General features: G+C 51.6%; 1 protein-coding gene across 6 annotated transcripts in view; it reads left to right on the forward strand.

The window, feature by feature from the left end:
* TMCO4 (transmembrane and coiled-coil domains 4) overlaps nt 1-26,608 on the forward strand; it is a 92,281-nt gene that overhangs the window by 24,353 nt on the left and 41,320 nt on the right. For all 6 annotated transcript variants that reach the window (XM_026012053.2, XM_072750994.1, XM_072750995.1 and 3 more), the window contains 7 exons: nt 8,517-8,649; nt 15,818-15,915; nt 16,183-16,326; nt 17,089-17,208; nt 21,377-21,541; nt 22,426-22,562; nt 25,355-25,439. In XM_026012053.2, coding sequence (XP_025867838.2) covers nt 8,517-8,649; nt 15,818-15,915; nt 16,183-16,326; nt 17,089-17,208; nt 21,377-21,541; nt 22,426-22,562; nt 25,355-25,439 — 882 coding nt within the window. The remainder of the gene's footprint in view (nt 1-8,516; nt 8,650-15,817; nt 15,916-16,182; nt 16,327-17,088; nt 17,209-21,376; nt 21,542-22,425; nt 22,563-25,354; nt 25,440-26,608) is intronic.

The raw sequence follows: 26,608 nt of genomic DNA on the forward strand, positions 1-26,608 counted from the left end.
TGGGTGACCCCTTCATGCAGAGTGGTGGTTCAGGGACCCTATGGGAAGGGCGCTGGGACCTCCTCCAGCCTACACAGCGGGTCACGTGTATACTCATGCATACTTGCTCAGGAAGCTGTGTTCAGCACGGTCAACTGGCCGAAGCTGGTAAGGGGCAGAGCTGGACCTTCTGAAACAAGTGCTAATACCCAAAACCTTAGTGGATTTTACCCACAGGGTTGGGATATATAGACACATCCCCACAGAATATACCTTGTATCTAAGATGCACCCTCCCCAGTGACCTCAGGAGGTGCCTTTGGATTATCTGGTTAGCCTCCCCAGGCACCTGTGGCTTTGCCGCCACACGGGGACCCCACATGGTCAGGTGTGAGGGCTCCAAAGGTCTACAGGGGTCAGAGATGGGTGGATCCTCAAACCATCTAGACCACCCTCTCAGCGCACAGGTGGTAAAATGAGGCCCGGAGGTGGGGCTGGCTGGCCAGTAGTTGTCGTGCCCAACGCTTCATATTAATGAAGAACCAGGGACCAAGAAGTGGGGGTGTTTGGGGAGTCAGCCTGCCTGGGTGTTAAAATTCAAGCTCCACTTCAGCAAGTTACTGAATGGCTCTGTGCCTCAGTTTCTCAGGCATTAAATGGGAATACCAGTCGTCTTTACCTTAGAGGGCGGTAGTGGAGATTACATGAGATATCCCATGCAGAGCGCTCCAAGCAGAGCCGGCTGTGAGTGTGCTCACGCGTGATGGTGGTTAGAGGTAAAATGGCAAAGCCCTGGGAGTCAGGAAACCTGAATACTCCTCCTGTCTCTGAGACTCTCGTTGTGTGACTTTGAGCAAGTCATTTAACTTCTGTGAACTGCAGCATCAAATACAAATAAGGGGCAACAGACAGATGCTCCTTAAAAACCAAAAATTGTCTTTGGTTCTAAGAGCATGCTTAAGGATCTTCTAAGGAGAAGGTTGGTGTCAAAGTTGGCCATTTGCTCAGGTGGTTCCCCCATAAGCTCCATGAGGGCAGGGCCCTGGTCTGGCTTGTTCACCGTGCCATCCCAACATCTGCGCTGCTAGACACTTGGTGGGCATTTAGTGATTGATTACCGGATGGATAGATGGAAGGATGGATGGAGAGACAGAAGGGTGGATGGAAGGAAGGAAGGAAGGACGACCTTTCTTTAGAGAATGAGCTTAGGTACTAGCAGGGTGGTTTGTCTGAACTTGAGGGTTAAACCATCTTCTACAGAGACCAGGAAGATAGAAACTTTCCGTGCCGCTGGGATTCTGAGTATGAGGTGGGGTGATTAGTCATGGAATCAGCCCAAGAAATCAATAAGAAAGGCTGGGTTTCTCAGAACTTCCTGGAAGGTTGACCTTTACCGACACTGTTGGGATCTTAGTCACCAGACGGTGCCATCCTGGCAGCCGGGTGGACTTCGGTGTGTGGTAGCCGCGGTCTCTTCACCCAGTCACAACCCACCGAGCTCTTTTCCCACACAAGTGAAAAAATAATTATTTTTCATGCTGACAGTTAAGCTGAATTTAAGCTGATAACTCTAAATCAGAGTCGTCAAGCTCAGCACTGTGGTGTTTGGGACTGGGTCGTTCTTCGTTGTGAAGCCATCTGTGCGCTGTAGGATGTTTAGCGGTATCCCGACCTCCACCTACTAGCTGCCAGTAGCACTTCCTGAGCTGTGACAACCAGAAATGTCTCCATAATTGCCAGATGTCATCTGGAGACCAAACTGTCCCTGGCTGAGAACCACCACGCTAGAACTTGCTCTTCCTAGGCCAGAGAGACCAGTTAGGCAGCAAGGGCTTGCACAGTATGTGGTTGTGTGTCTGGGGGTGCCCCCCCCCCACCCCGGGCTGCTCAGCAGTTGTGCAGGGCTGGCACACTCCTGCCCCCTGGTGGTACAGCTGAGATCCTTGGGTTCCCCCCACACACACCCCATCATCACCACGACCTAGATTTTCCAAAGAACCTGTCCTTGCCTTTATATGTGCTTGCGGACCATGGCCTAGGCTATACCTGGAGGTGTGTGTACACCACATAACCCCTGAAGCCAGAAAGAGGATTGGCTGCAGACCATGGGATTGTCCGGGGACCCCCAAATCACTCGGGAGTAGATTTGCCTTTAAAGGACAGCCACAGTGGAATGGATGGAAACGTTGGCATCAGATAATCCTGGCTTGTTATCTGAGCTCCACCACTCTCTCAGCTGAGTGACTGTTTTACAAAGTTCCTCTGCACCTGTTCTTCCCTCTTGTGAAAAACCGAGCATCGTCATACCAAGCTCCTAAGACCATTCGAAGGGTGAGCAATGACACATGCCAGCTCCTTGGGTGATGCCCGGCACTTAGTAGCATGGCGGGGTTCCTTCCTGCAGGGGCAGCACGGGGGCCATCTCCATCGTGCCCCTGCCTCCGGGCCTGAGGGCACCCGGACCTTATCAGACCAGGAAGCGCCAACCCGTTTGCCCACTGCTATGTTTCTTAGTGTGGGGACCACCTGCTTCAGAATCAGGTGGCCAACTGTTAAAAGTACAGATTCCCAAGCCCCATGCCAGACCTCAGTGCGGGGCCGAGGAATCTGAATTTTGGTGAGCTCCCCTGTGGCCTGCCATTGTGGGTCTCAACCCCACGTCACATCATCTGGGCTCAGGTGCTCAGTGGCTTGCAGACTCTGGTCTCCTGAGGTTGGTGAAAGATCTTGCAGAGGCTGCTTTGGGGCTGTTTCAAGTCCTAGTGACCTTGGACTTTTGAAGATACCTCCCCTGAGGTTGGAGGGGGTGAGGACAGGCGCCCCGAAGCTGACCCTTAGATCTCTGAGCTGGAAGGGACCTCAGGAGACCAGCTTCTCTGGCCTTGGTCCTTCGGGTGGGTTTCCAGAAGTGCCATCCCAGGCGCTGGGCTGGGACCTGAGCAGTCCTCAGGAGCAGCCGAGGTGACCTTGCCTGCCTACTGCCCACTACTGGGTGGGCTGGGGAAGATGAAGGCCCAGCCCAGATTCAAGGGGAGGCCAGGAGGGAGGAGTGAAAGCCAAAAGCAATATATGGGCTTGGGAGGTGTGTAAAGATAGAGTTTTGCTGCCTCAGCCCCGGTTCCTGTGTCCTGGGCGGTGCCAAGGGCACAACCTCTACAGCCAGACCAGCTGGGTGGCCCAGGGCAAGTGACCCAGCTGTCTCTGTGTCCTCTTTAATTAAACAGAGATACTACAGCAGCTGCCTGCTGGGGTGGCTGTGACATTTAGGGACTCAATTCATGTGGAGGGTAGCACCAGATCTGGTTTGGAGGGAGCGGTGCATAAATGCAGCTTCCACTGTTAACATGAGTATTAATCATGGGGTGTTTCTGCTGGAAGGGGATACAAATCTTATGCAGCGTAATTATCCTCCCCTCTTTGGACCTCTCCCAACACAGATCAGTTCATTCGTTCATTCCTACAAATATTCCATTCTTTATTCTTATTACATATCTGCTTTGTTTTAGGCACAGGCCTGGCTGCTAGGGATGTATAGTGAATTTGGAGCTTAAATTCTAGAGAGGGAGTCAAACAAGTGGGCCAATCTAAAAATCAGGTTTTGTGGGTTTTTTTTTTTTTTTTTTAGATTTTATTTATTTATTTATTTATTTATTTATTTATTTGAGACACAGAAAGAGAGAGAGGCAGAGGCAGAGACACAGGCAGAGGGAGAAGCAGGCTCCATGCAAGGAGCCCAAGGTGGGACTCGATCCCAGGACTCCAGGATCATGCCCTGGGCCAAAGGCAGATGCTCAACTGCTGAGCCACCCAGGTGTCCCTAAAAATAGGTTTTAAATGGTGATAAGGAAATACCTCTTGATAAAGGAATAGAAAGCAGTGATGTGGAGTCAGGAAGGACTTCTCAGAGAAGGTGACATTTGAGGAAGAAACGGAGTGATGAGCAGATCCAAGAGAGTATTCAAGGCGTTGTCAAGACTTTGACATTTGAGAGTAACTCATTGCTGTAAGAGATGACCCTACCCAGAGGAGGAGCGAGGCCTTACCCAGCAAACCCACTGTCTGCCTCATTCCCTGGGGCTACAGGGCTTAGAGGGTACTGGAAAGAGAGAATAAGTCTTGGCTGGAGGTGGGAGGCGGAAGAGGGTGGGCACATCGGAGAGCTCCAGTGAGCCAATACCTCTCACTAATTGCTGGCCATCATCCTGGGCCCTGGGAGACAATAAGGAACAGAGGCAAAGTTGCTGCCCTCATGGGACTGACAGTCTTGTGGGGAGAGCCAGACAATAGAGCTATCCACAGATGCAACAGTGGTAGGAACAGGGTTGGGGACGGTGTGGCCAGAGTGCTGGTAAGGGTGAAAGATGAGAACCAGAACCAGTGTGGCAGCTGGTAGTTGAAGAAGGAAGGTGGACACAGTGGCCACGGCAGGCAGTGGTAGTGGAGAGCCGGGGTCGGACTCAGGACATATTTTAAAGGTGCAGCAGGGACACCTGGGTGGTTTAGTGGTTGAGCATCTGCCTTTGGCTCAGGGCGTGATCCCTCAGTCCCAGGATCAAGTGCCGCATCGGGCTTCCTGCGTGGAGCCTGCTTCTCCCTCTATCTATGTCTCTGCCTCTCTCGCTCTGTCTCTCATGAATAAATAAAATCTTTTAAAAAAATAAAAAATAGAGGTGCAGCTGACAGCATTCACTGGTGGATGGATTGGATGTCAGGATAGGGCAACAAGAAAAACCAGGAACAGTGCCCAGAGCTGTTGACCTGAGCTCCACAGCAGGATAGTCAGGCCCTGGAGGAGTGAGCTGGCCACCTGGCAGGTTGGCAGTAGAGCCAGGACCAGAAAAGCCCAGTGTCAGGGTCGCCTGGGGCTCATGCCCATCCCTCACCACCTACCCTCTGCCTTCAGAGGGCCTCAGCTGCATCCTAGTCCAGCAGGGACTGGATGCCTGGCCGCCAGTGACCCTTACACAAGGCTGACATTCCAGAACCCTGTGCCTGAGTATACTTTGGGAGGTGATCCCACCTATACACCTGGCAACCTATATTCCAGAAGCTGAATCACTGCTGCCTTAACCAGTGGAGTATGAATTCGCAGCTAATTATAATTGCCACCAATTAATCACCGTGGCCAACGCTGGCTTGCTTTCCACTGCTCCACTATCACCTGGGTGCAATAGTCTACGAAAGCGGGGAGCTCCTTTGTGAAGCTTTAACTGACCTAGTAACCCCAAGACACGACATGTCTGTTCCCCGACACGTAGACAGTTGTGGTCAAGGACAGCAGGCCAAATGCCACCAGATTGCGGCTCGTTCTGGGTGCCCTGGTGCTAGGAAGGAACTGGCTTACTCTGCAGAAGCTTGAAACCTCAAACTTCAGGCCTTTGGAGGGCTGTGCGTGGTGAAGGCTAGCCACTACTACTTTAGTATAATATAACTGCCCACATCACGGGCACCCCGCGGAGGAGTCTGATCCCATAACATTCATTAGGAGCCTCTCGTGGACGAGGAGTCCTCTCCTCATGCCTTTGTGAGGTGACTCTCACCATTTCTGTTTTCCACCCGAGCAAGGATGAGCTGTTTGCCCAGGGGTAGGCACAAAAACAGGATCCCACCTCGGGTCTGTCAAGTTATTCATTGAACATTTATTCTTTGTGGCAAACACTGCTCGGAGAACTAAAGATAAGGCAGTGACTACCTTTATAAGATTGCCCTTATAAAGTTTATATTTTGGGAGGAGAGACAAACAAGCAAAAGTAAACAAATATATCAGAGAGTGGAGCTCTGTGAGGAACAAAAGGCAGGGAAAAAGTGATAACGAGCTATGGGCAGGTGCTCAGGAAGGCGTCCCGGGCAGGAGGCCTTGAACAGAGACCTGAAGGAGGAGGAGAAGCCTCACATGAAGATCTGATGAGTGAGCCTTTTAGGTGGTAGAAAGAGTAAGTGCTGCAGCCCTAAAGCAGGAACATTCTAGAAGGCAAGGTCAGGGACTTTGACCAGGGGCCTTGAAGGTCATGGTAGGGTTTGGATTTGGTTCTAATCATGACAGATCTCTATGTTATCACCAAAGAAAGAAGAAAGCAGAATGTCGGGAGCCCTGACTGGAGTCCCATCTCCAGGCCTGGAGATGCTTCTGGGCTGGGGGGGGAACCAAGGAGGGCAAGGGGGAGCCTGAGGGAGGGAAGCCCGAGAGCAGAGTCAGGGGGTCAGCAGCTCTGTTCCTCTTACTTCTGGCCCCCAGAGCAGTGGTCCTCCAACCTGGCTGTACACTTGTAGAGACAGACTCCCAGGGCCCAACCCACACTGCAGAACTAGAATCTCTGGGATCCGAATCACACCCCACTTGTCCCCATCTGAGTTTGGAGCCAGTTGAGTGAGGCAGAAGGGAGTCCCAGCATCAACAGGTGACTGGAGACGACTGTGGTGGCAGTTTAGGGGCTTGAGGCACTGTTGCACTACACCCCAAGAGGCCTCACTGCCCCACTAAGCCCACCATGCAGGCAGGTCTGCAGAGAACAGGGACCCATCAGACTGGTCCCAGTCAGAGAGGGTGGCCCTCCCAGTGGGGAGGTGGGAAGAAAGGACAGGGATGCAATGGAGATTTTTTTTTTTTTTACCCAATGGAGACTTTGTTGTTGTTTTTAAGATTTTATTTATTTATTCATAAGAGACACAGACAGGCAGAGACACAGGCAGAGGGAGAAGCAGGCTCACTGTGGGGAGAGCCTGACATGGGACTCGATCCCAGGACCCCAGGATCACATTCTGAGCTGAAGGCAGATGCTCAACTGCTGAGCCACCCAGGTGCCCAATGGAGACATTTTGAGATAAACTAATGGTCTCGGGGACTTTTGATGTGTGGGATGAAAGAGGAGGGTGGACAGATTCCCCATCTCCAGCTTGGGTGGCTGAGTGGGATCATGTTCTGAGGTCCCTCATGCCTCACTCACCTGATCACGACGCATTCATACAAGCTTCTGTGCCATATAAATAGAGCTTGAACAGACCACCTTTGGTTAAGTTTTGATCAATTAATTCTTCCAGTTATAACATCAGCCCAAGTTCGTTATGGATAATGTTGAAAAGGCAAAAAAAAAAAAAAATCCTGTTTGACATACTTCTCTCCCTTTTTCCTGTTCAGTGGGCTTTTTTTCCTTAGTTGGGGCCCTATGGCTTATTATCAAGTCAATCTAGCCCTTTAAAAAAAATGTTTCATTACATAAGCATCTTTTTCAGATTTACAAACTTTCCTTAGGAATCTTTTTTTTTTTTTTAGGGCTTATTCTCCATGGGGTGGATGTGCTGTGGTTTGCTTAACAAATCCCCTGATGTTAGAAATCTCCAGATGCCTATCACTTCCACATTAGAAATGCAGCAGTAAGGCCTTTACTCACTATTTTCCACATTTAGGATTGTTTTCTTAAGATTAGCATCTCAGAGATGGAATTCCTGGGCCAACGGGATGCACATCTTTCCGGCCTCCTTTTTATATATATATATAAAATACTCATAACCTAAAATGTGACATTTTATGCATTTTTAAGTGTACAGTTCAGTAGTAGTAAGCACAGTCACCATGTTGTGCTGCTAGCACCACCATCATCTCCAGAGCTCTTTTTTTTTTTTTAATATGGTATGCCTACCATTTTTAATTTTTTTTTTTTTATTTATGATAGTCACAGAGAGAGAGAGAGAGAGAGAGAGAGAGGCAGAGACACAGGCAGAGGGAGAAGCAGGCTCCATGCACCGGGAGCCCAACGTGGGATTTGATCCCGGGTCTCCAGGATTGCGCCCTGGGCCAAAGGCAGGCGCTAAACCGCTGCGCCCCCCAGGGATCCCTTTTTTTTTTAAGATTTATTTATTTATTTGAGAGAGAGAGAGAGAGAGAGAAAGCACAAGCAGGGGGAGGGGCAGAGGGAGAAGGAGAGAAATCCTCAAGCAGACTCCCAACTGAGCAGGGAGCCCGGATGCGGGGCTCGATCTCACAACCCTGAGATCATGACCTGAGCTGTAACCGAGTCAGACAGGACACTCAAATGACTGAGCCTCCCAGGTGTCCCTCCAGAGCTCATTTCATCCTGCAAAACTGAAACTCTGTCCTCCTAGATGCTAATTCCTCCCCCCACCCCCAGCCCTTGGTTGCTGCTCTACTTTGTGTCTCTATAATTTGTGGGGTACACACTGTCCTCACATTCTGATCCATATTGTCAAATTGCCTTCCAGGCAGTTCAAATCAATGCACCCTCCCACCAGCGATGTCCTCGAGCCACCCACCTGTTTCCATCACCTCCTTCACAGCTTTGGGATCGAAACCATTGATCTTTGCTAATTTGGTGAAAAATACCACCTTGCTTCTGATCAATGGCTTTCAGCGTTGTGTGGTAGCCCATCCGGGATGCCGTCCTGGGGTTTAGTGGACCGCTGCCCACGGGGTCATGCATGTAGGGTGTTTCCAGGGCTGGGACTTTATCCATCATACTGTTGTTAGGGGCTCTGGGCTTAAAATCTTAAACTGATTCTCTGCCCTTGTTTCTCTCTTTCGAGGGTGCTACGATGCACGGGCCCGAGTCCTCATTTGCCACATAAACTCCTTCTTCCAAGTGCCCTTGGGAGAGCTGGATCTCCTTGAAGAAACGTTCCTTGAGAGCCTGAAGGAAACCAAAGAGGAAGAATCTGAGTAAGGGAGCCCTGTGACCCTCACTCCTGCTTGCCAGGAAGCAAGGACTTCCCCCTGAGTGTACTGTTCAGATAACTGATGCTCCCCTCATCACTCCCTCCTCCATCACCCCATTAAGAGATGGTGGTGCACTGAGATGGGAGGAGCACTGGACCAGGAGTCCCAGTGCAGCCCAGACTTGCTGTGTGGCCTTAGCAAGTCATTTCCCCTCTGGGCCCCAGTCTTCAGTTATACAAAGTGTTAAAGTCTGTGACTTTAACAGTCCATGCCTTTGACACCATGCTCCACCTCAGGCTCTTGTGACACCTCGCCCATGGGTTGGAGTGGTCTGGATTAAAATCCTACCTCTGACACCCATCTACTTGTCGACCTTGGGCAGGGGTCCCCCATTCTCTAAAGATTTTATTTATTTATTCATGAGAGACAGGGTAGGGGAGAGGCAGAGACAGAGAGAGAAGCAGGTTTCCCATGGAGTAGGGAGCCCAATATAGGGCTCGATCCCAGGACCCTGGCCTGGGATCATGACCTGAGCTGAAGGCAGACACTTAACCAACTGAGGCACCCAGCCCCCTCTTGTCTAAACCACAATATTCTTTTCTGAAAAATGGGAATAAGGATAGAGTCTTCCCAGGGTTACTGTGAAAAACGAATGTGGTCATGTAGAGGGCTCGGCCCGGGGCTGGCACGCAGCAGGTGTGCCATAGATTTGAGTCCTTCCCTTCCCCCACGGACCTCTGAGCTACCAGCTGCAGAGCAGCCTTGCTACGTATGGTCAGGTGTGTATAGGGGGAAATTATCCTGGCAACTTAGCCAGAGCTCAGCTCTTGGTGGAATGAATAAATACCTTACACAGGATCTGATACTAGAACAATAAGTCAATCCCAGTCACAGCCTAATTGCAGGCTCCTTGCACCAGGCACGTCTACCAGCGTCCTTTCTGTCTGGCCATGATGGCTCTCAGTGAGCAAGCCAGTTTGTGCAAGTTCCACCCAGCTGGGAATGTGGCTTTGAAGCCAGCTTCAGAGCTAGAGCTGCCCTCCCACCAGGGTTTGTAGGGCAAAGGAAGGAGGTGTTTCCTTGACTAAGGAAGAAACTTGATCTGTTGAAATAACCTGAAAACAGGCTTGTTTGGATTCCCAGAACTCTGTCAGTGAGGAAACACCGGGATCCAGGCCAATTGCCATAATCAGAAACAAGGCCCAGACTCTCTGGATATATTACTGTGCACAGACACACACGCACGTATCTGTATGCCTGGAAATGGAAGAAAATCTTAGCTATTAGCTTGGAAATCTTATCAGAAAAAACATGTCAAGAGGATTTGTTCTGACCATACTGTGTAATGCCAGATCAGGGATGATGTGAAACAGGTTCTAGGACAGCCCGGCTCTGCCACTTGTCAGGGTGTGGTGTTGGGGGAACACTGGGCTTGGGCTTCCATTTCCTCATCTGCAAAATAGGACAATTATAGCACCTCCTTATAGGGTCCTTGGGAGAACTCAAATGAGGTCATACATGTGAAGTGCTTTGAGCAGGCCTTGCATGAGGTAACTAGTTGAAAAATATCATTATTTGTTGTAGTAAAGTCATCATTGTTGACATTGCTACATTTGGGCTCTTGCCTCTGAAAGATACTCCACACGTGTGATTTTTAAATTCTTCTTTAGGGTCTTTGGAGACCTCTCAGGTTCTTCCTAGGGTTTCTGGAAGAGTCTGAGATCCAGGGGAGGCCAAGTTCCCAGTGTCTGTATGGTCCTGGACGCACTACTTTCCTTCTCTGGGCAACAGCACTGGGTTTTTTCACCTATACAAGCAGAGGATCAAATTCTGTGCAGGTTCCTTTTAGCTCTGTGGTTTGTATGTCTGCAAGGTGAGCTTATCACTCGACACCCCGAGGCGATCCTTTGCAGCTCGGGTTCAGAGTGTGATGTACGACATTTCTGTTCTTGGGTCCCCATCTGAACCCTGAGGCCATCTGAGCTTCCCCCGCCTGTTTGGTGACTTCACATCCAACAGGGGGGTGATGGTAATATCCCCGTCACAGGGCTGTTGAGAGGATTCGATGAATGGATACGTATCAGAAGCTTGGACCAGTGCCGAGCACATAGTAGGTGCCTGCAAGTGTTGGCGACTGCCCTGCCAGCAGTTCACACGGATCACATCAGAATGACATGGTCAACGTGTAGCTTTCAGTGAGCTCTCCGTAGATGCAGAACAAGATGCCATCTCATCAGATGCGCAGACAATCCCCTGGTGTTTTTGCAGAGGAAGAAACTCAAGGTCAGAGGAATGATGTACCTCGGTCGAGGTCACAGCGCTGGCCAGTGGCACCATCAGATTCAACCACCATATCTATCTGAATAGCACCCAGTACATCCCTTACGGCATGGTTGACATGCCCAGGTTCCTTCCTTAATTCTGAAGAAAGTAGTAAAGATAATTATTTTTTTAAGTAGGCTTCATGCACCATGTGGAGCCCAATGGGGGGCTTGAACTCATGACCCCAAGATCAAGACCTGAGCCAAAATCAAGTCAGATGGTTAACCAACTGAGCCACCCAAGCGCCCCAGTAAGGATAATTCTTAATGGAGCTTTCTGTGCTTTTACTAGGAAAGTGTCTCTAGACCTCCCAGAAATAAGCTCTCCCTCTATCAACTAGAGAAGGTGATTAAAAATAATGATAATAATAATTTTTTAAAAAATAAATAATAATGATAATAACAAGGTGTTGATGATGTTGAGCGAGAAAGGTAAGAAACACCCTCCCATTGGAGATGAGGTGGCAGTGGGTGATATTTATTCACGGACCCCTCAGATGGTGATGTGGGTGTCTTGCTCTTCACCATGTATCCATGGCTCCAGCTTCTGTCCTTGAGTGACAGCTCAAGGACAGCTTCTGTCCTTGACACCCAGCCTTGGGTATCCTTGGAAGGCTGACAGGGGACACCAACTCAAGGTCATTTCTGGCATCCCAGACCATGAGTGTGGCCAGGCCTGGATGATGGCAGAGATTTGCCATGGCATCTGACCTGTGGGCAGTCAGTAATGGTAACGGGGCTCCCTTTGGATTTACTGTCATGCTCTGAATTTCCCACTGCCAAGTACAGGGCCCGTTGTAGAGTAACTCCGAGCCAGCATCTCCTGGGGTGCTTTAGATGTTGAAATTCAGCCAGACAATGGAATTAATTGCAGAAGTAAAATGCTGTGTTAGTTAATGATGATTGGCAGATCGCTTCATTTTACGTACAAAACAGTTATTAGGGATGTTCGAGTACTTAAATAAGTAAGGCAATCAGTTTGCGTAAACATTGAGAGAGAGGTCCTTAGCTAAATAACTTTGGAGGGAACATTGTAGTCTCTTTGATTCAGCACATTTTTATAAACCTTTAAATAAGAATACTAGAGATTAGAGTATAGCATCCATCTAATCTTTGCAAAATTGATTTGATACACTAGCACTCACCCATTTAAGTAAAAGAGCTTCAAGGACTGTAGCTCCTGTTTAGTTACTTTATTCCCTTTAGGATATGAGTCTCCCCCCTCCCCTGCATAAACTCAGCTCAAAGGGAAGATGATCTACTATCGTGGTTGTGCAGATGTCACCGCAGGAAGAATCTAGAAGCAGAAATTTACAAAATTTTACAACATTTCAGATTGGTCGTAGTATCTCAGAAGTTTTCTTCTTGATGGCGATTGGCCTGTTGTCTGGCTAAATATTTTATTTAGCCAAAATGCCCGGCTGGTCTTATAGATGTGGACAGTGAGTGGAGGAATAGATACCGCAGCAACAGGTTCTGAGCGCCCTCCAGGTCCCAAGCCCGGGCAAGCTGCTGAGGGTAGAGAGCAAGAAAGGCCCTGTCTGTGCAAGTGTCAAACAAGATACAGGGGGTCCCTGGAGGGCTTGCTGTGGGTACAGCTGCCTCACCCTCATGCCCAGAGCTTCTGGCCCAGGAAGCTGTGAATTTAACAGCTACCCTGGGGGTTTGTGATGCAGCTGATATACAAGGCCCCACCCTTTGAAAACCATTGGTCTAGAATTCCATGCTGAGTACAGAGGGTTAGGGACCCCAGAGTCCAGGCAGTTAGGCAACCCTGGGGCTCAGGGAGGCTTCCTGGAGGAGGTGAGTCTTGAATGATGACTAGTGTTTAGCCAGCCAGAGGAAGGTGAGAAGGTCCTTGACAGCCAAGGTCCCCCGGCAGCACAGGGACCGAGAAGGCCTAGGCAGTGTGCCTGGTGGCAGTGTAGTGTTTCTGGAGGGCCGAGTGTCAGTGAAGAAATAAGGAGCAATGAGGCTGGAAAGGAGGCAGGGTCCAGGTCACCCAGGGCCTCAGTGTCATGTCAGAGAGGTGACACTATTCTCACTCAAGGCAGAGGGAGGGGACACAGAGGCTGGAGAAAGGGAGGCAGAGGGTCAAGGTCATACTATCGCTGTGGTGGTGCTGTCCTCATCCCCCCCATTTCCAGTCCCTATGGGAGAAAATTGTGGCTCAGGAGCCTTGGGGGACCCAGCGAGATCGTGGCGGAGCTGGGCTCGTCAGGATACCTCTGTCCCAAATTTCCACAGTTTCCCAGCCCGTTAAATGAGATGCCGCTGATTCAGCGCCAGCTGCTCAGCGCTTGACGCAGTGCGCGATCCTGTTGTGCGTACGCCCTCAGCAGCTGGAGTCTTTTCCTCAGACCTTGAACTCTGCTGAAAGCAGCTAATTGCCAGCCTTCCCGTTTGCATGGAATGGTGCTAGCAGTCAAGGGCCAAAGTATATCTCCAGCCTGCATGGAGGCGGATGTTATCATAATAATGAAAGGAATGATAATAGCAGCAAACATACCTGATTACAATATGCCAGTCGCTGCATATGGATTATCTCATTGACCCCCACGGTGCCCTCGGGGATGAAGTGCTATAATTATCCCCACATGTGGGGTGAGGCAAGTCAGACGGGTCAAGTAATTGGTGCTTAGTCACAGTTAGTAGCTCAACCATCAGGATAGACTGACTTTTGCTGCAGTAACAAATGACCTCCAAGTCTCAATGGCTTGCTTGCAACAAAGGTGCATTTCTTTAAAAAAAAAAAAAAAAAAGATTCTATTCATTTATTCATGAGACAGAGAGAGAGAGAGAGAGAGAGGCAGAGACACAGGCAGAGGGAGAAGCAGGCTCCCCGCTGGGAGCCCAATGCGGGACTCGATCGCAAGACGCCGGGATCATGACCCGAGCCAAAGATAGATGCTCAACCACTGAGCCACCCAGGTGCCCCCAAAGGTGCATTTCTTCTTCGTAACACATGTCCCTGGCAGACTGGCGGTGACTTTAACCCACACTCACTGTCTTGGTTCTGGGTCCCACGCAGGGTGACAGAATGACCTCTGTCTGGAATGTTGCTAGGTTGAGGCAGAGCAGGAGACTCATCACACCGCCTGCACTAACTCTTAAAGATTGTGCCAGAAGTGACACACGGTGCATTTCATTAGTGAAAGTGGGTGATGCCCCCACCCTGTGCTCCACAGGGCGGGGATGCATACTGTTTGTGTAGGGAGGACCAGTACAGGGGAGAGATAAGCACACCTGGTGGGCAGTGCTTCTCTACCACACAACAGGGGTCGAGGCCAAGTTCACAGGGTCAGCTCCTGGCAGGTCAGGACCCACGTTCTGTCGCCATCCTGCCTCCAACTCCCTTAGATATACACAGTTGAGCCTCATCCCATGCCCAATGGCATGAATCTCAGCCACGGAAAACCGGCACACCTGTGGTGTGCAGCACGGGGACCTTTATGTGCAGTGTCTGCTTCCCTTTATCAAAGTAGCTGTGAGGGGCTATACTCGGCACCCCGGATGGGCCGTGCGGAAAGAATTTGTTGGGGTGAACTGGCAAAGAACCATAAGGCATAGCAGCTCCTGCACACCCAGCTCAAATCCCACTTCTCTTCGATGACCCGAGGATGAGCTACTTCTCAATATAATGTGCAGTTCGGGAGGAACAAGATGGCAAGGAAACGGGTGTTGGCCAAGGGCTGTGTTGTCCTGCGCACAGACATGCAGAAGTGCCAGCCCGAAGCCCACTCTTGGTGACCAGCTGTTGAATGGGTGGATGAAGAAAGAGTGCATTACAACCCACTGCCTGACATGACAGCTGTTATTAATCCCATTTCACAGAAGAGGAAGCTGAGGCTCGGGGAAGCACAGGAGCGTGGCACTGGCCACCGTTTTGGTCATCTGTCCCTTGCAGTGTGCCGTTAGCTAAATGCTTGGCTGACATTTTCTTCCTCGATGCCCGCAGCCCCTCAGGAGGGGGCTGCTGTTGTCCCTTAACTGGTCTGTGATCCGAACACAAGAACAAAACCGCTTCCAGGGTAAGAGAAACCATGCGAAGCACAAAGCACGGCGCTGGCTAGACGCAATCCCTCAGTAAATATTAACCATTTTCCCTCTTGATCGCCGTCATCTGCTATCACGCTGTACATGGAGTTGTTGTCCAAACTCCAACTTCAGCTCAGAGTTCGCACTCACGAAGACTGCACCGACCGGCCCTTGATCCCTCCTCCTGCTCCTGATTGCCACCCCCCAGCCCTGAGGGCCATGCACCTGACACGAGGGCTGCTGGGCTTGGTGACACTCTGCACACACAGTGGCCATCCTCAGCTTCATCTGACTCAGTTTATCCCCAACGCTTCCTTCCTGCTCAATTTTATAGCTTTTAAACATCAGGTCTGGCCGATTCTAGCTTTTGCTCCAAGGCCAAGGTCTCCCCGATGGCCCACATTTGCAGAGGGGGATGGGATCAGACAGTGGGGAACAGGGAGGGAACGGGAAGGCAGGGCGATGGAGTCTGGGATCGTATTTGGTACTTGTTCTGGGTCCATCTGTTCAAAGATATTTTCTGTGCTGCTTTTGCTATTATTATTTTTTTGTCTTTTATTATTCAAATTGCAACCCCGTTAGGATGGATCCATGGGGTAAGTAGCACATCCCACACACTGGGATTTTCCAGCTGGGTTTTAGAAACTTCACAGCTTCTTAAAACCATCGCTGGGCCCAGGGTGACTTTGGTACCTCGCTCTGCATGGCAGCATACCCAGCATTGACCCTAGTTTGGGGGGCTTACTGAGGCGGGGTGGTCTCAAGGGGTCCCAGGCACAGCCAGCCCTAAAGACCAACCTCTTTCCCCCCAGAACGGCTGAGGCATCCCGGAAGAAGAAAGAAAACCGGAGGAAATGGAAGCGCTATCTCCTGATAGGCCTGGCAACCGTCGGAGGAGGGACAGTGATCGGTAAGGCCAGCCCACGTCGGGCCGGTGGCACATGGGTCAGGGCAGTGCAGAGCAAGGGACAAAGCCAGGCTCACGAAGCTAGAGAGGAGAGTGTAAGGGGTCAGCTGGGAAGTGGCCCCCGGCGCGCACCAGGTGCCCCGTCAGCAGGAAGTGAGTTCATCCGAGTTCATAGAAGCATCCGTGGAAGGCAGTGGGCAGCCAACGGGGGAAGAACCCGATAGGCCTCATCTTCCCATCTTTACGTACTATGGGCTGTTTTCCTTGCAGGCGTGACCGGGGGTCTAGCTGCCCCTCTCGTGGCCGCTGGCGCCGCGACAATCATTGGCAGTGCTGGGGCAGCGGCTCTGGGCTCGGTGGCCGGCATCGCTGTCATGACCTCACTGTTTGGTGCAGCTGGAGCTGGCCTGACAGGTAAGGTTCCAGGGGAGTGGTGGCCTAGGGTGGATTTTTAGCCAGGGTGGCCAGGCTCTTATGGTACATGCCCAGATTCTCACCTGAGATGGCTCTCCAGGGGACAGAGGAGGACGCGGCTCTTCTTAGGCTGAGTCCCAGCACCGCTGGAACTCTCAGCAGGTTTCCCACAGAACTGGCCCAGTAGCCTGGCGTGAGCCAGAAATGGGCAGGGTGTGGGCATCTGCACCTGTATAGACTTTCTGAGAAGGATCTGATTGGAACTGCTTGTCTCCATCCAGGAAATTTCCAAGCTGGCCACCTTGGAAACACGTGGGCTTCTTCATGTTCAGATGCCGTATGGCCATCCTGTGTTAACCAGTATCATGGGGGCGGGGTGGGGGTTCTAAATCATATGTGCCAGCAGCACCCCAGCCCCCAGTCACTCCCCAGGTGAGATCCATCCCTCCCCACATTGAGAAACATGGTCAGTCTACATCCATGGTGTTCATGGGAAGAAAAGATCTAGAACCACGGAGTCAGGATGGAGCAATGAGTTCCAGCTCCAGCTCTGTGGCAGAGAGCTGGCTGGTCTTTGGAAGCCCCTTACCCTTGGCTATAATCAGCACCTACCTTTAATGACTTAAAAAATGGGACATTTGTCCAGGGGCAGGACACACAGTTGGCACTCACTGTGAGTGTGTGAGCGCAGTGCGCCACTCTGACTAATGTTCCTGGGGTCCTCAGCCATCTCCACCCTCATTTTTGTATCTGGGTTTTTAGGATACAAGATGAAGAAGCGTGTGGGGGCCATTGAAGAGTTCACATTTCTGCCTCTAACAGAAGGCAGGCAGCTGCACATCACCATCGCCATCACAGGGTGGCTGGCGTCCGGCAAATACCGTGAGGACCAGGGGCAGAGCAGAGAAGGGTGGGGGATGGGGGAAGTCTTGCCTGAGCTGGGACTGCTGCTGTGGGCTAAGCTCTGGTAGGCTCTTACCTATGTATGTCTCTAGAGGGGTGGGGGGAGCCCCGTTTTGCAGAGGAAGAAACTGAGGCTCATGAACGTGAGAGGACTTCATCCCATACCCATCTACTCATCTACCCTTCATCTATCCGCCAGTCTGTCCACACACTCACCCATCCATCATACATCCACCTACCCACCCATCCACCCATCTACCCATTCGCCTACCCACCCACCCATCCACCTGTTCATCCATCCATGCATCCATCCATTCTTCTATCAATTCATCCACTGAGCAGTATTTATAGAGTATTGTACATACCACATGCCACACACTGAGCCAGACCCTAGGAATTCAGTGATGAGTAGTAATTACAGGGAAGTTTTATGGATGGCCCAGTAGGGGAATCAACAGAGTGTTACTGGGGAGTGAGGGAAAGGTTCCTGGAAAAGGGGACATTTAGGCTGAAAGCTGGGAGCTAACTGGGTAAAGATGGAGCAAAAAGTATAAACCGAGCAAAGGAGCAGCATGTACCAAGGCCCAGTGGTGCAAAAGATCCAGCACAGGATGGCTGGAACGGGGAGCTGGAAGGCAGGAGTAATGACAGGGTCGGATCATGCTGGAGCATGTGAGATATGGCAAGGAGTTTGAATTTATCCTCAGAGCCAGTAGGAGAGAACAAAGGACTTTAAGCATGGGATGTAAAGTTAAAAAGACGTTAAGTAGGTGAGAGTACGTCTTGACTGTGTGACCTCAAGCAAACTTCTTAACCTCTCTATGCTTCAGCTGCTTTCTTTGTAAAGTAGAACAAATTATTCCTGCCTTTCAAGATACTGGCAAAGTTTAAATTAAACAAGACAACACATGGCAGGCACCTGGTTTCTCACTGACAGCCCACAAACATTCTTTCCCTTTGCTGCTCTCATTTGAACGTGTGTTTTGGGGGAGATTCTAACCAGGGTGGCCTCAAGGGCTAATACCGTGGTCCACCCACTGCCTGGCTCACTGTTGCAAGTGCCTCGTGTGAGGCTTAGCAAACAGTTCATTACCGAGAGAGAGAGACAGAGAGATAGAGAGAGTGCAGGGCGGGTCAGGGAATTTGGAGCATCCCAGCCAGACACGAGCTAACAGCCTTCTGAGTTTCCAAATCTCTGGCATCTGAGGGTGGAAGCCACAGCTCTTCTAAATGACACAAGCAAGCAAGTGAGAAAATGTCCAGGCTCCATGTGGAGGCACGAACAGGTGCCAGAGTCTGATTGGTGTGTGATCGCCAAGCCCCAGCCGCACGCAGCGTGTCTCTAATGTTAGTGGAGCACCTAGTCCGTACCTACCCCGAGTCACATTTTGCCCACACAGTGGGAACTTGATAGGCGTTACCTCGCGAGATCCTCACATCCACACCCTGAGGCGAGGGCTTTTCTTGTCCTGAGTGGGCAGGAGAGGAAACCCAGGGGGGGCACGTGAGGTCAGGTGAGTGGCAGATGCAGGATTCGAACCCACATCTCCTGACCCAAAGTTCGTAGCTGTCTCCCTTCTCTCCTTTCCCTGACAGCACGCTGCAGGCGGGAACAAGAGCAAGCATCTAAGTTAAGGAATTTGCGATTCTGACCAATGTGAAAAGCAAATTCCTTATCTTTGTTTTAACCCCCTTTGCTCGGTTTGCCCTACGTCAAAGACCTAATTCATTGTAGGGGGAGGGAATCCTGTTCAGGATTCTCCTCCAGCAGCCATTGCAGTGCTCTCCAGGAGAAGGGAGGGCGGGTGTTTAAAAGAAATGTGGGGGATCCCTGGGTGGCTCAGCGGTTTGGCACCTGCCTTCGGCCCAGGGTGCGATCCTGGAGACCCGGGGTCAAGTCCCACATCGGGCTCCCTGCACAGAGCCTGCTTCTGTCTCTGCCTCTCTCTCTCTCTCTCTCTCTCTCTCTCTCTCTCTCTCTGTGTGTGTGTGTGTGTGTGTCTCCCATTAATGAATAAATAAAAAATCTTTAAAATTTTTTAAAAAGAAATGTGGGAAGCTAGATGACACCCACGAGGGAGATAAGGCATCTCTTCCCGTCTCTGCCAGGAGAGAAGCCTGTGGGTCATCCCACGCTTGCTTCTGTGTGTGGTGGCGATAGCTGGACTCTCTGCAGCCCACCCCTTTATTAAACAGGATTACATGCAATAATGACAACAGCTTTGCAGCCAACCAGGCTCCACCCCAAGCATCTCGCATGCCTTGCTCGCTGAGCCCCTCACTGCAAGCCAGGGAGGTGGGCATCACCGTCACCCCCATTTTATAGACAAGGAAACTGAGGCTCGTAAGGACTGCTCAGGGTCACCAGGCTAGCCAGGGACCAGGGCAGGGCTCACCACCGTTCTCACTGGCTCCACAGCCCCTGCTCTGGGCCACGGGGCGATACAGCGCAGACGGTGCTTTAGAGTTTACACAGTGCTGTGCGTGGGGCATCTCACGTGATCCCCGTGGATCAGGAGTCAGATGTTATCATTCCACTCCTACAGGTGTAGGGACCAAAGCCCGCGAGGGCGGCCTGCCTGGCTGACGAAGCTGCTTATAACACAGCCCTCTTCACCCGTACTCTCCCCCACCCCAGCCCCTGCTCTCCATCCTGAGCTGTCGAGGGCCGTGACAGGGTCCCTGCAGAGCAGGGGACAGCCCCAGGGTGGCCCCTGCATCAGCATGGCACCCTCAGCTAGGGGTGAGGCCTTGGAGTGCAGCAGGGAGCTGACACCCAGAACCCGAAGCCTCAGGGAAGCTGATGCCACACATTCATTCATGGTCATATTTTTGTGAGTGTTTGCTACATGCCATGTCACCAGGCTTCGGGCTCCTAATCCATGACAAACAGACCGTGGGAGATGTGCACTGAACACAGGTGCACAACCATGCGTGTAATTGCACCCTGCGACAAGAACTCTCAGTGGAAAAGGACGGGGTGCATTTGCTCACCAGAGGGCCACGTGGGCTTCCCCGGGGAAGACGCAACTGAACTGGAAGCTCAGGGGAAGTAAAAGTGAACAGAGAGAGTGATGGTTTAGGCAGGGGAGGGAGGAGACTCCTGTTTTGGAAAGGTTGCTTGGGCCACAGGCAAAAATGCATGGGGGGCCAGGTTAGGCATCCTGCCGTGCCCCCTTGTCCTTCTCACAGAGTGGGGCGACTGTGTGATGTGTGCACAGCCCTGCCCGGGCCCAGCCTGAGGCCTAGGTGGCTCCATTTCCTCAGCTGTGAAGCGGTGGCAGGATTCAAACCCACGTCTCCTGACCCACCCTATTTCAGAGGCCGTGAGAAAAAGCAGGTGTTTCTGGGGGTCAGAGTGTAAGTGAGAAATTGGGGAGCAATGGGTTGGGGAGGGAGGCAGGGGCCAGCTCACCCAGGGCCTCAGGGTCGTGCCGGAGAGGTGACATTATCCCCAGAGCAGAGGGAAGGGATGCGGAGCTGGGGAGAGAGGGAGGCAGAAAGTCAAGGTTCGACTTCTGCCCGACATTGGTCACTGTGGTGCTGCTGTCCTCATCCACCCATTTCCAGTCCCTAAGTGAGAAAATTGAAACTTGGGAGCACTGGGCAACCCAGTGAGATGGTGGCGGAGCTGGGCTCAGGTGCCTCTGCCCCAAACTTCCAGTTTGTTGAATGACTTTCCGTTGACGCCCAGAGCCAGCTGCTTGTTGCAGTGCACGTTCCTGTTGTGCACCCTCAGCAGCTGATGCCAGAATGACTGCAGGTGGGAGAGAGTGGCACTGCACACACATAGAAGCTCGAACACTTCGTTCCTACGACTCCACTATAAAGAGAGATAGATACTCATCTCCCCGCTGCACAGATAAGCACAGTAAGGCTCAGGGTGGATAGTGGTGTGCCCAGGGTCACCCAGCTACTAACGAATGCAGAGCTGAGACTCGAACCCCAGCCTGCTGACTCACGAGGTGGCACTGTGCTCCGTCGGGTGCTTCATCTGTTCCGCTAACTGCTGCTGCTCATCAGCAGGGGGGGCCTCTGTCTCTCCACAAGGGCACATGGTCCCCTGTCCCCACCTGCCAGGGAAGGTGGGGTGGGGCACCCTCTGTCACAGACAGGAGAGACCCCACCTACCCGTGTTCTCCCTTAGGCACCTTCAGCTCCCCATGGGCGGCCTTGGCCCGCAGCCGGGAGCAGTACTGCCTGGCCTGGGAAGCCAAGTACCTGATGGAGCTCGGCAACGCCTTGGAGACCATCCTCAGTGGTCTTGCCAACATGGTGGCCCAGGAGGCCCTGAAGTACACGGTGTTGTCCGGTAAGCCCACCCACCCCAACCCCACTGCCAGCAGCAGCATGCCCACTGCTCCCAACCTACACTGGTGCCGTATCTTTACACACCCTAGTTGCCCCAGACAAGGCCAGAGTGGACAGTCGGCTGATCCATAGACACATGAGCAGGCCCAGCTATGATCAGCCAAATGAAGCCTCACAATTTCTCAGCTATTATGAGAAATGACTGCTGTTTTAAGCTACTGGGTTTTGGGGTTGCTTGTTACACAGCAATAGCTACCTGATATGCTGTGTGACAATGTGATTGGCTGTTTACCTGTCACCTCCCCACAAAGACTATACACTTCATGGACAGGAATGCAGCCTTAACCTCTCTCTGAGATCCTAAGGCCCAGCAGAGTGTCTGGGGTCACTAGGGCAACTCAGGCAACTCGGCTCTGCTCCATTTGTCTGTCACCTCCCCCCCCCCCCCACTGGGATCAGCAGGCTAGCCCACACCAGCTATAAAAGTGCACAAGAGGCCAGCCCCGATGCACAAAATCATTTCAAGTCTCACGTCTACTAATATCTTGTTGGCCAAAGCAAGTCACGTGGCTGAGCCTAGCATGGACAGCAGGGCAGGGGCTGAGGCATTGCAGAGTATAGCACAGGGTGGGAGGACAGAGTGGAATGACAAATCGAGGCCATCTTTGGAATCCCAATCATGACAGGTGCTTGAACAGAAGGAATCTAGACCATGAATCAAAAATACGTGAGCTTCGATTTTCTTCATTGCTCTTCAGCGGTTTGGCAGCACTTGGACAGCTAACAGGTTCCAAGTCCAAGACTCTGCATGCATTCACTTGGGCATCCATTGGCTAGCCCGTCACTCCCCTCACTGCTTTCCTCGCTGATATCCTGTCTCCCCAGGCATCGTGGCTGCCCTGACCTGGCCAGCCTCGCTCCTCACTGTCGCCAACGTCATCGACAACCCCTGGGGTGTGTGTCTCCACCGGTCAGTGGAGGTTGGCAAGCACCTGGCCCACATCCTTCTCTCGCGGCAGCAGGTAAGAGGGGAAGTGAGCGAGTTGACCTGTGCACAGACGTCAGCCCTAGAGACAAGCCCACATGGCGGTAGTCTAGTGGCTTTGGGCGGGTGGATGGTCTTCACCGCCCCTTAGTTGAAGTCACAGAAGTATCCCAGGATTGACGAGTGAGAAGTTTAGATTGTGCATTTCTAGCAGGTAGTTAGGTGAGGACTGAATAACAGGGACATCTGTGGGTATGGACAAGGCCAGGTGCTCCTTCCTACACGTATAGAGCTACCATCTGAGCGGATCTTCAGTGGCCCAAATACCGTGTAAAATGCTCAGGAAGATAAATGAGCATCAAACTTCTGAAATTTGGGAGCACCTGGGTGGCTTAGTTCATCAAGCAACCGACTCTTGATTTTGACCCAGGTCATGATCTCAGCATCCTGGGATCGCCCCCCCAAGTTGGGTTCCACGGTCAGCAGAGAGTCGACTTAAGGATTCCCTCTTAAGGGACAAGCTGCCCCTTCCCTCATGATCTCTCTCTCTCTCTGTCTTTCTCACTCAAATAAATAAATCTTTAAAAAAAAAAACAAAAAAAACTGGGGATCCCTGGGTGGCTCAGTGGTTTAGTGCCTGCCTTTGGCCCAGGGTGTGATCCTGGAGTCCCGGGATTGGGTCCTGTGTTGGGCTCCCTGCATGGAGCCTGCTTCTCCCTCCTCCTGTGTCTCTGCCTCTCTCTCTCTATGTCTATCATAAATAATAAATAAATAAATATTTTTTTAAATAAAAATAAATAAATAAATAAATAAATAAATAAATAAATAAATAAATAAAATTAAAACTTTTAGGGGCATCTGGGTGCCTCAGTGGTTGAGCATCTTCCTTTAGTTCAGGTCGTGATCCCCAGGGTCCCAGGATTGAGTCCCACATCAGGCTCCTCTTGCTGCTGTAACAAATCACCACAGATTGACTGGCTGAAAACAACACAGATTTATTATCTTAGAGCTCTGCGGTCAGAAATCTGAAATGGGTCTGCAGGGCTGCGCTCTTTACGGGGGCTGCAGGGAGCATCCACTTCCCTGCCTTTTCTGGCTGCCGAATGCCATCTACACTCTTTGGCTGGTAGCTCCCTAGCTCCATCTTCAGAGCCAGCAGTGTGGCCTCTTCAGATCTTTCTCCGTGTCCCTTGCTTCTGCCAGCACGTCACCTGTCGGACTCTGACCCTCCTGCCTCCCTCTTTGTCATATGAGGTAGCATCCACAGGGCCCCGGGGTTAGGATGGGACGATCCCTGGGGGGGGGGGGGGAGTGTTACTCTGCCTCCCACATGGGCAGCTTTGCAGCACCAGGAGCCCGGACTCCTTCCAAGCCATGATCACATGTCCTCAGCATTTAGTCTGTCTTGCGGTCCAACACAGATCTGCTGGCACTACGCCCCCATTCCAGACAGTCAGAGGTGGGAAAGTGGAGCCAAGGGCACGGCAGTCACACAGTTGCTTCAGTTCTCATCCCTTGGCCCTCCCTAGCTGCAAGGGAGTCGGAGAAACTCTGTCTCTGGCCTGGGAACTGTGCGCCAGCAAAACTCAGGAATTCTGTTACCAGGGACCAAGGGGGAGTGGGCATTGGGGGATGACAAGCAGCTGTAGCCACACGGTTCCTGTACAACTGGGGTATTATCTGATCAGGGATTTCCTATTGTCATCAACGGGGTTGGGATGGGAGCGGGGAAGGGTAGACACGCCTATATTGGCACAAAAACAAGGAAAAGGAATAGACTGGCAGGACCAGACCGGACCTTTGGAGCTCCTCTGCCCCTTTCCCCTCCTCCCTTTTAAAACTGGCACCCAGAGGGATCCCTGGGTGGCGCAGCGGTTTGGCGCCTGCCTTTGGCCCAGGGCGCGATCCTGGAGACCCGGGATCGAATCCCACATCGGGCTCCCAGTGCATGGAGCCTGCTTCTCCCTCTGCCTGTGTCTCTGCCTCTCTCTCTCTCTCTCTCTTTGACTATCATAAATAAATAAAAATTTTAAAAAGTTAAAAAAAATTTAAAAAAAAAAAACTGGCACCCAGATACCCCAGGTAACTTTCTTCTTCTTAGGAGTTGTCTTTCCGGGATGCCTGGGTGACTCAGCGGTTAAGCATCTGCCTTCAGTTCAGGGCATGACCCTGGAGACCCGGGATTGAGTCCCACATCGGGCTCCCTGCATGGGGCCTGCTTCTCCCTCTGCCTGTGTCTCTGCCTCTCTCTCTGTGTGTCTCTCATGAATAAATAAATAAAATCTTTAAAAAAAAAAAAAAAAGGAGTTGTCTTTCCTGTAAGTTCTTTAGTCAGAAAATTCCTCTCTGTGTCTAACTTACTACCTTCTCTTATTTAAAGCCAATATTTCATCCCCACCTTCCTGTCTAGAAACAGCACAGTTATCCCTCACATGTCCCTGCCTCTTTACCTATCACCACAGCCAGCGGAACCTGCCACCTCCTCTCCCTGGCTCTAGAAGGGCCTCACAGATGAGTCCTGACCCCTGGGGAGGAAGAGTCGATGGTCAGATAATAGTTCGAGATGAAAGGGAATTAACCCAGCCAGAGGCTGCCTGGAGGCCCTGGGAGGAAGCAGCTACAGGGCAGGTGCACTCCTGCATGAATGAGAGCCCTGCCCATCCTGATTAAGGCATCAGAGCTCCGGGACCGGGGGTTGTACATACATGAGTCATTGAGCAGGAGGCAGGCCCAGAGGAGGGTGCAAGGGCAATCCCCTTCAGGACTGATGCTTTGCTAGAACTGGCTGTGTACCCCCCTCCCTAGACACCTGTGTCCTCTCTCCCGCAGGGCCGGAGACCTGTCACCTTGATTGGCTTCAGCCTGGGAGCCAGGGTCATCTACTTCTGTCTGCAAGAGATGGCTCAGGAGAAAGGTGAGTCTGGCTTATCGTCCCAGGTGAAAACGCTTCCCAGGTTCATCCCCCAGGCAGGAGGTTTGGGGCCAGGGATCGTGAGCCTTGTGAATGTGTTCCCAGTTCTTGGTGATAGTAGTTAGAAATCAAAAATAGTTTGAGAATAGCTCAACAGGTAAGTTATTTGGAAAAGGGTTTATTCTTTCTGTACATAAATTCGAGTGGAGGTGAGACGGTCCTTTAATAATGAAGTTGGCTTGGTGTTCTCATGTGCGTCCTTGAGTGGGAGGGAAAGAAGTCGGATTAGAAGTCTGAGACCAAGGTGTCGGCAAGGCCACGTTACCTCTGAAGGCTCTAGGGGACGATCTTTCTTTGTCCTTCCAGCTGCTGCTGGTGGCCAGCAGTCCTTGGCCCTCCTTGGCTTATAGACGCATCCCTCCATTCTCTGCCTCTGTCCTCGCGTCACTTTCTCCTTCCTGTCTTCTCTTCTCTTCTAAGGACAGTGTCATTGGATTTAGCCACACACACCCATGATCAGCATGATCCCATCTCAGGATCCTTAGCTTTATTACATTTGCATAATTCAATTATTTCTGAAGACACCATTTCCAAAGAAATTCTCATCCATAGGTTCTGGGTGGACATACATTTCTGGAGCCACCATTCAAGCCACTGCAGACACCTGGGGGGGTGTGTCAACCCTTTCCGATGACACACTTCGAGTGTCAGAGCAGTGGAAAGCTTGAGTTCTGTTGCTCTGGACCTTGGGTGAGGGAGGTCCCCAAGATAGAGTGACAGTTTGGGACAGATCAATCAGTAGGGGACAGCTGGGGAAGGCGGGTGCAGAGCTTGGGGCTCTCGGAGTGGCCCACGGTCAGGGGGACCCAGACTTACCCCTCTCCTGAGCAGGGAGCATCAGGCCCCTGAGTCAGGAGAAGGAGCTGACACAGTGACTCCATGGCCTGGGAACAGAGGGTGGGCAGCAGAGGGGGCCGCAGCTCCACCTGGCCACCCCACTGGGGGTTTCCTGGCTCACCTCCCTGGGTGTTGGCTTCCCCACTTATAGAATGGAGTCCGAATACCCAGCCTGCGTGCTTGCGTTGAGGTGCCCTGTGTATAGTATTTCTGCAAATTGTGAAACCCCTCATTGATCAAATCTAGCTCCAGGATGTCAGTTTGCAGCATCTGCT

Source organism: Vulpes vulpes, chromosome 2 (genome assembly GCF_048418805.1).
Source record: "Vulpes vulpes isolate BD-2025 chromosome 2, VulVul3, whole genome shotgun sequence".
In the NCBI taxonomy this organism is placed as follows: domain Eukaryota; kingdom Metazoa; phylum Chordata; class Mammalia; order Carnivora; family Canidae; genus Vulpes; species Vulpes vulpes.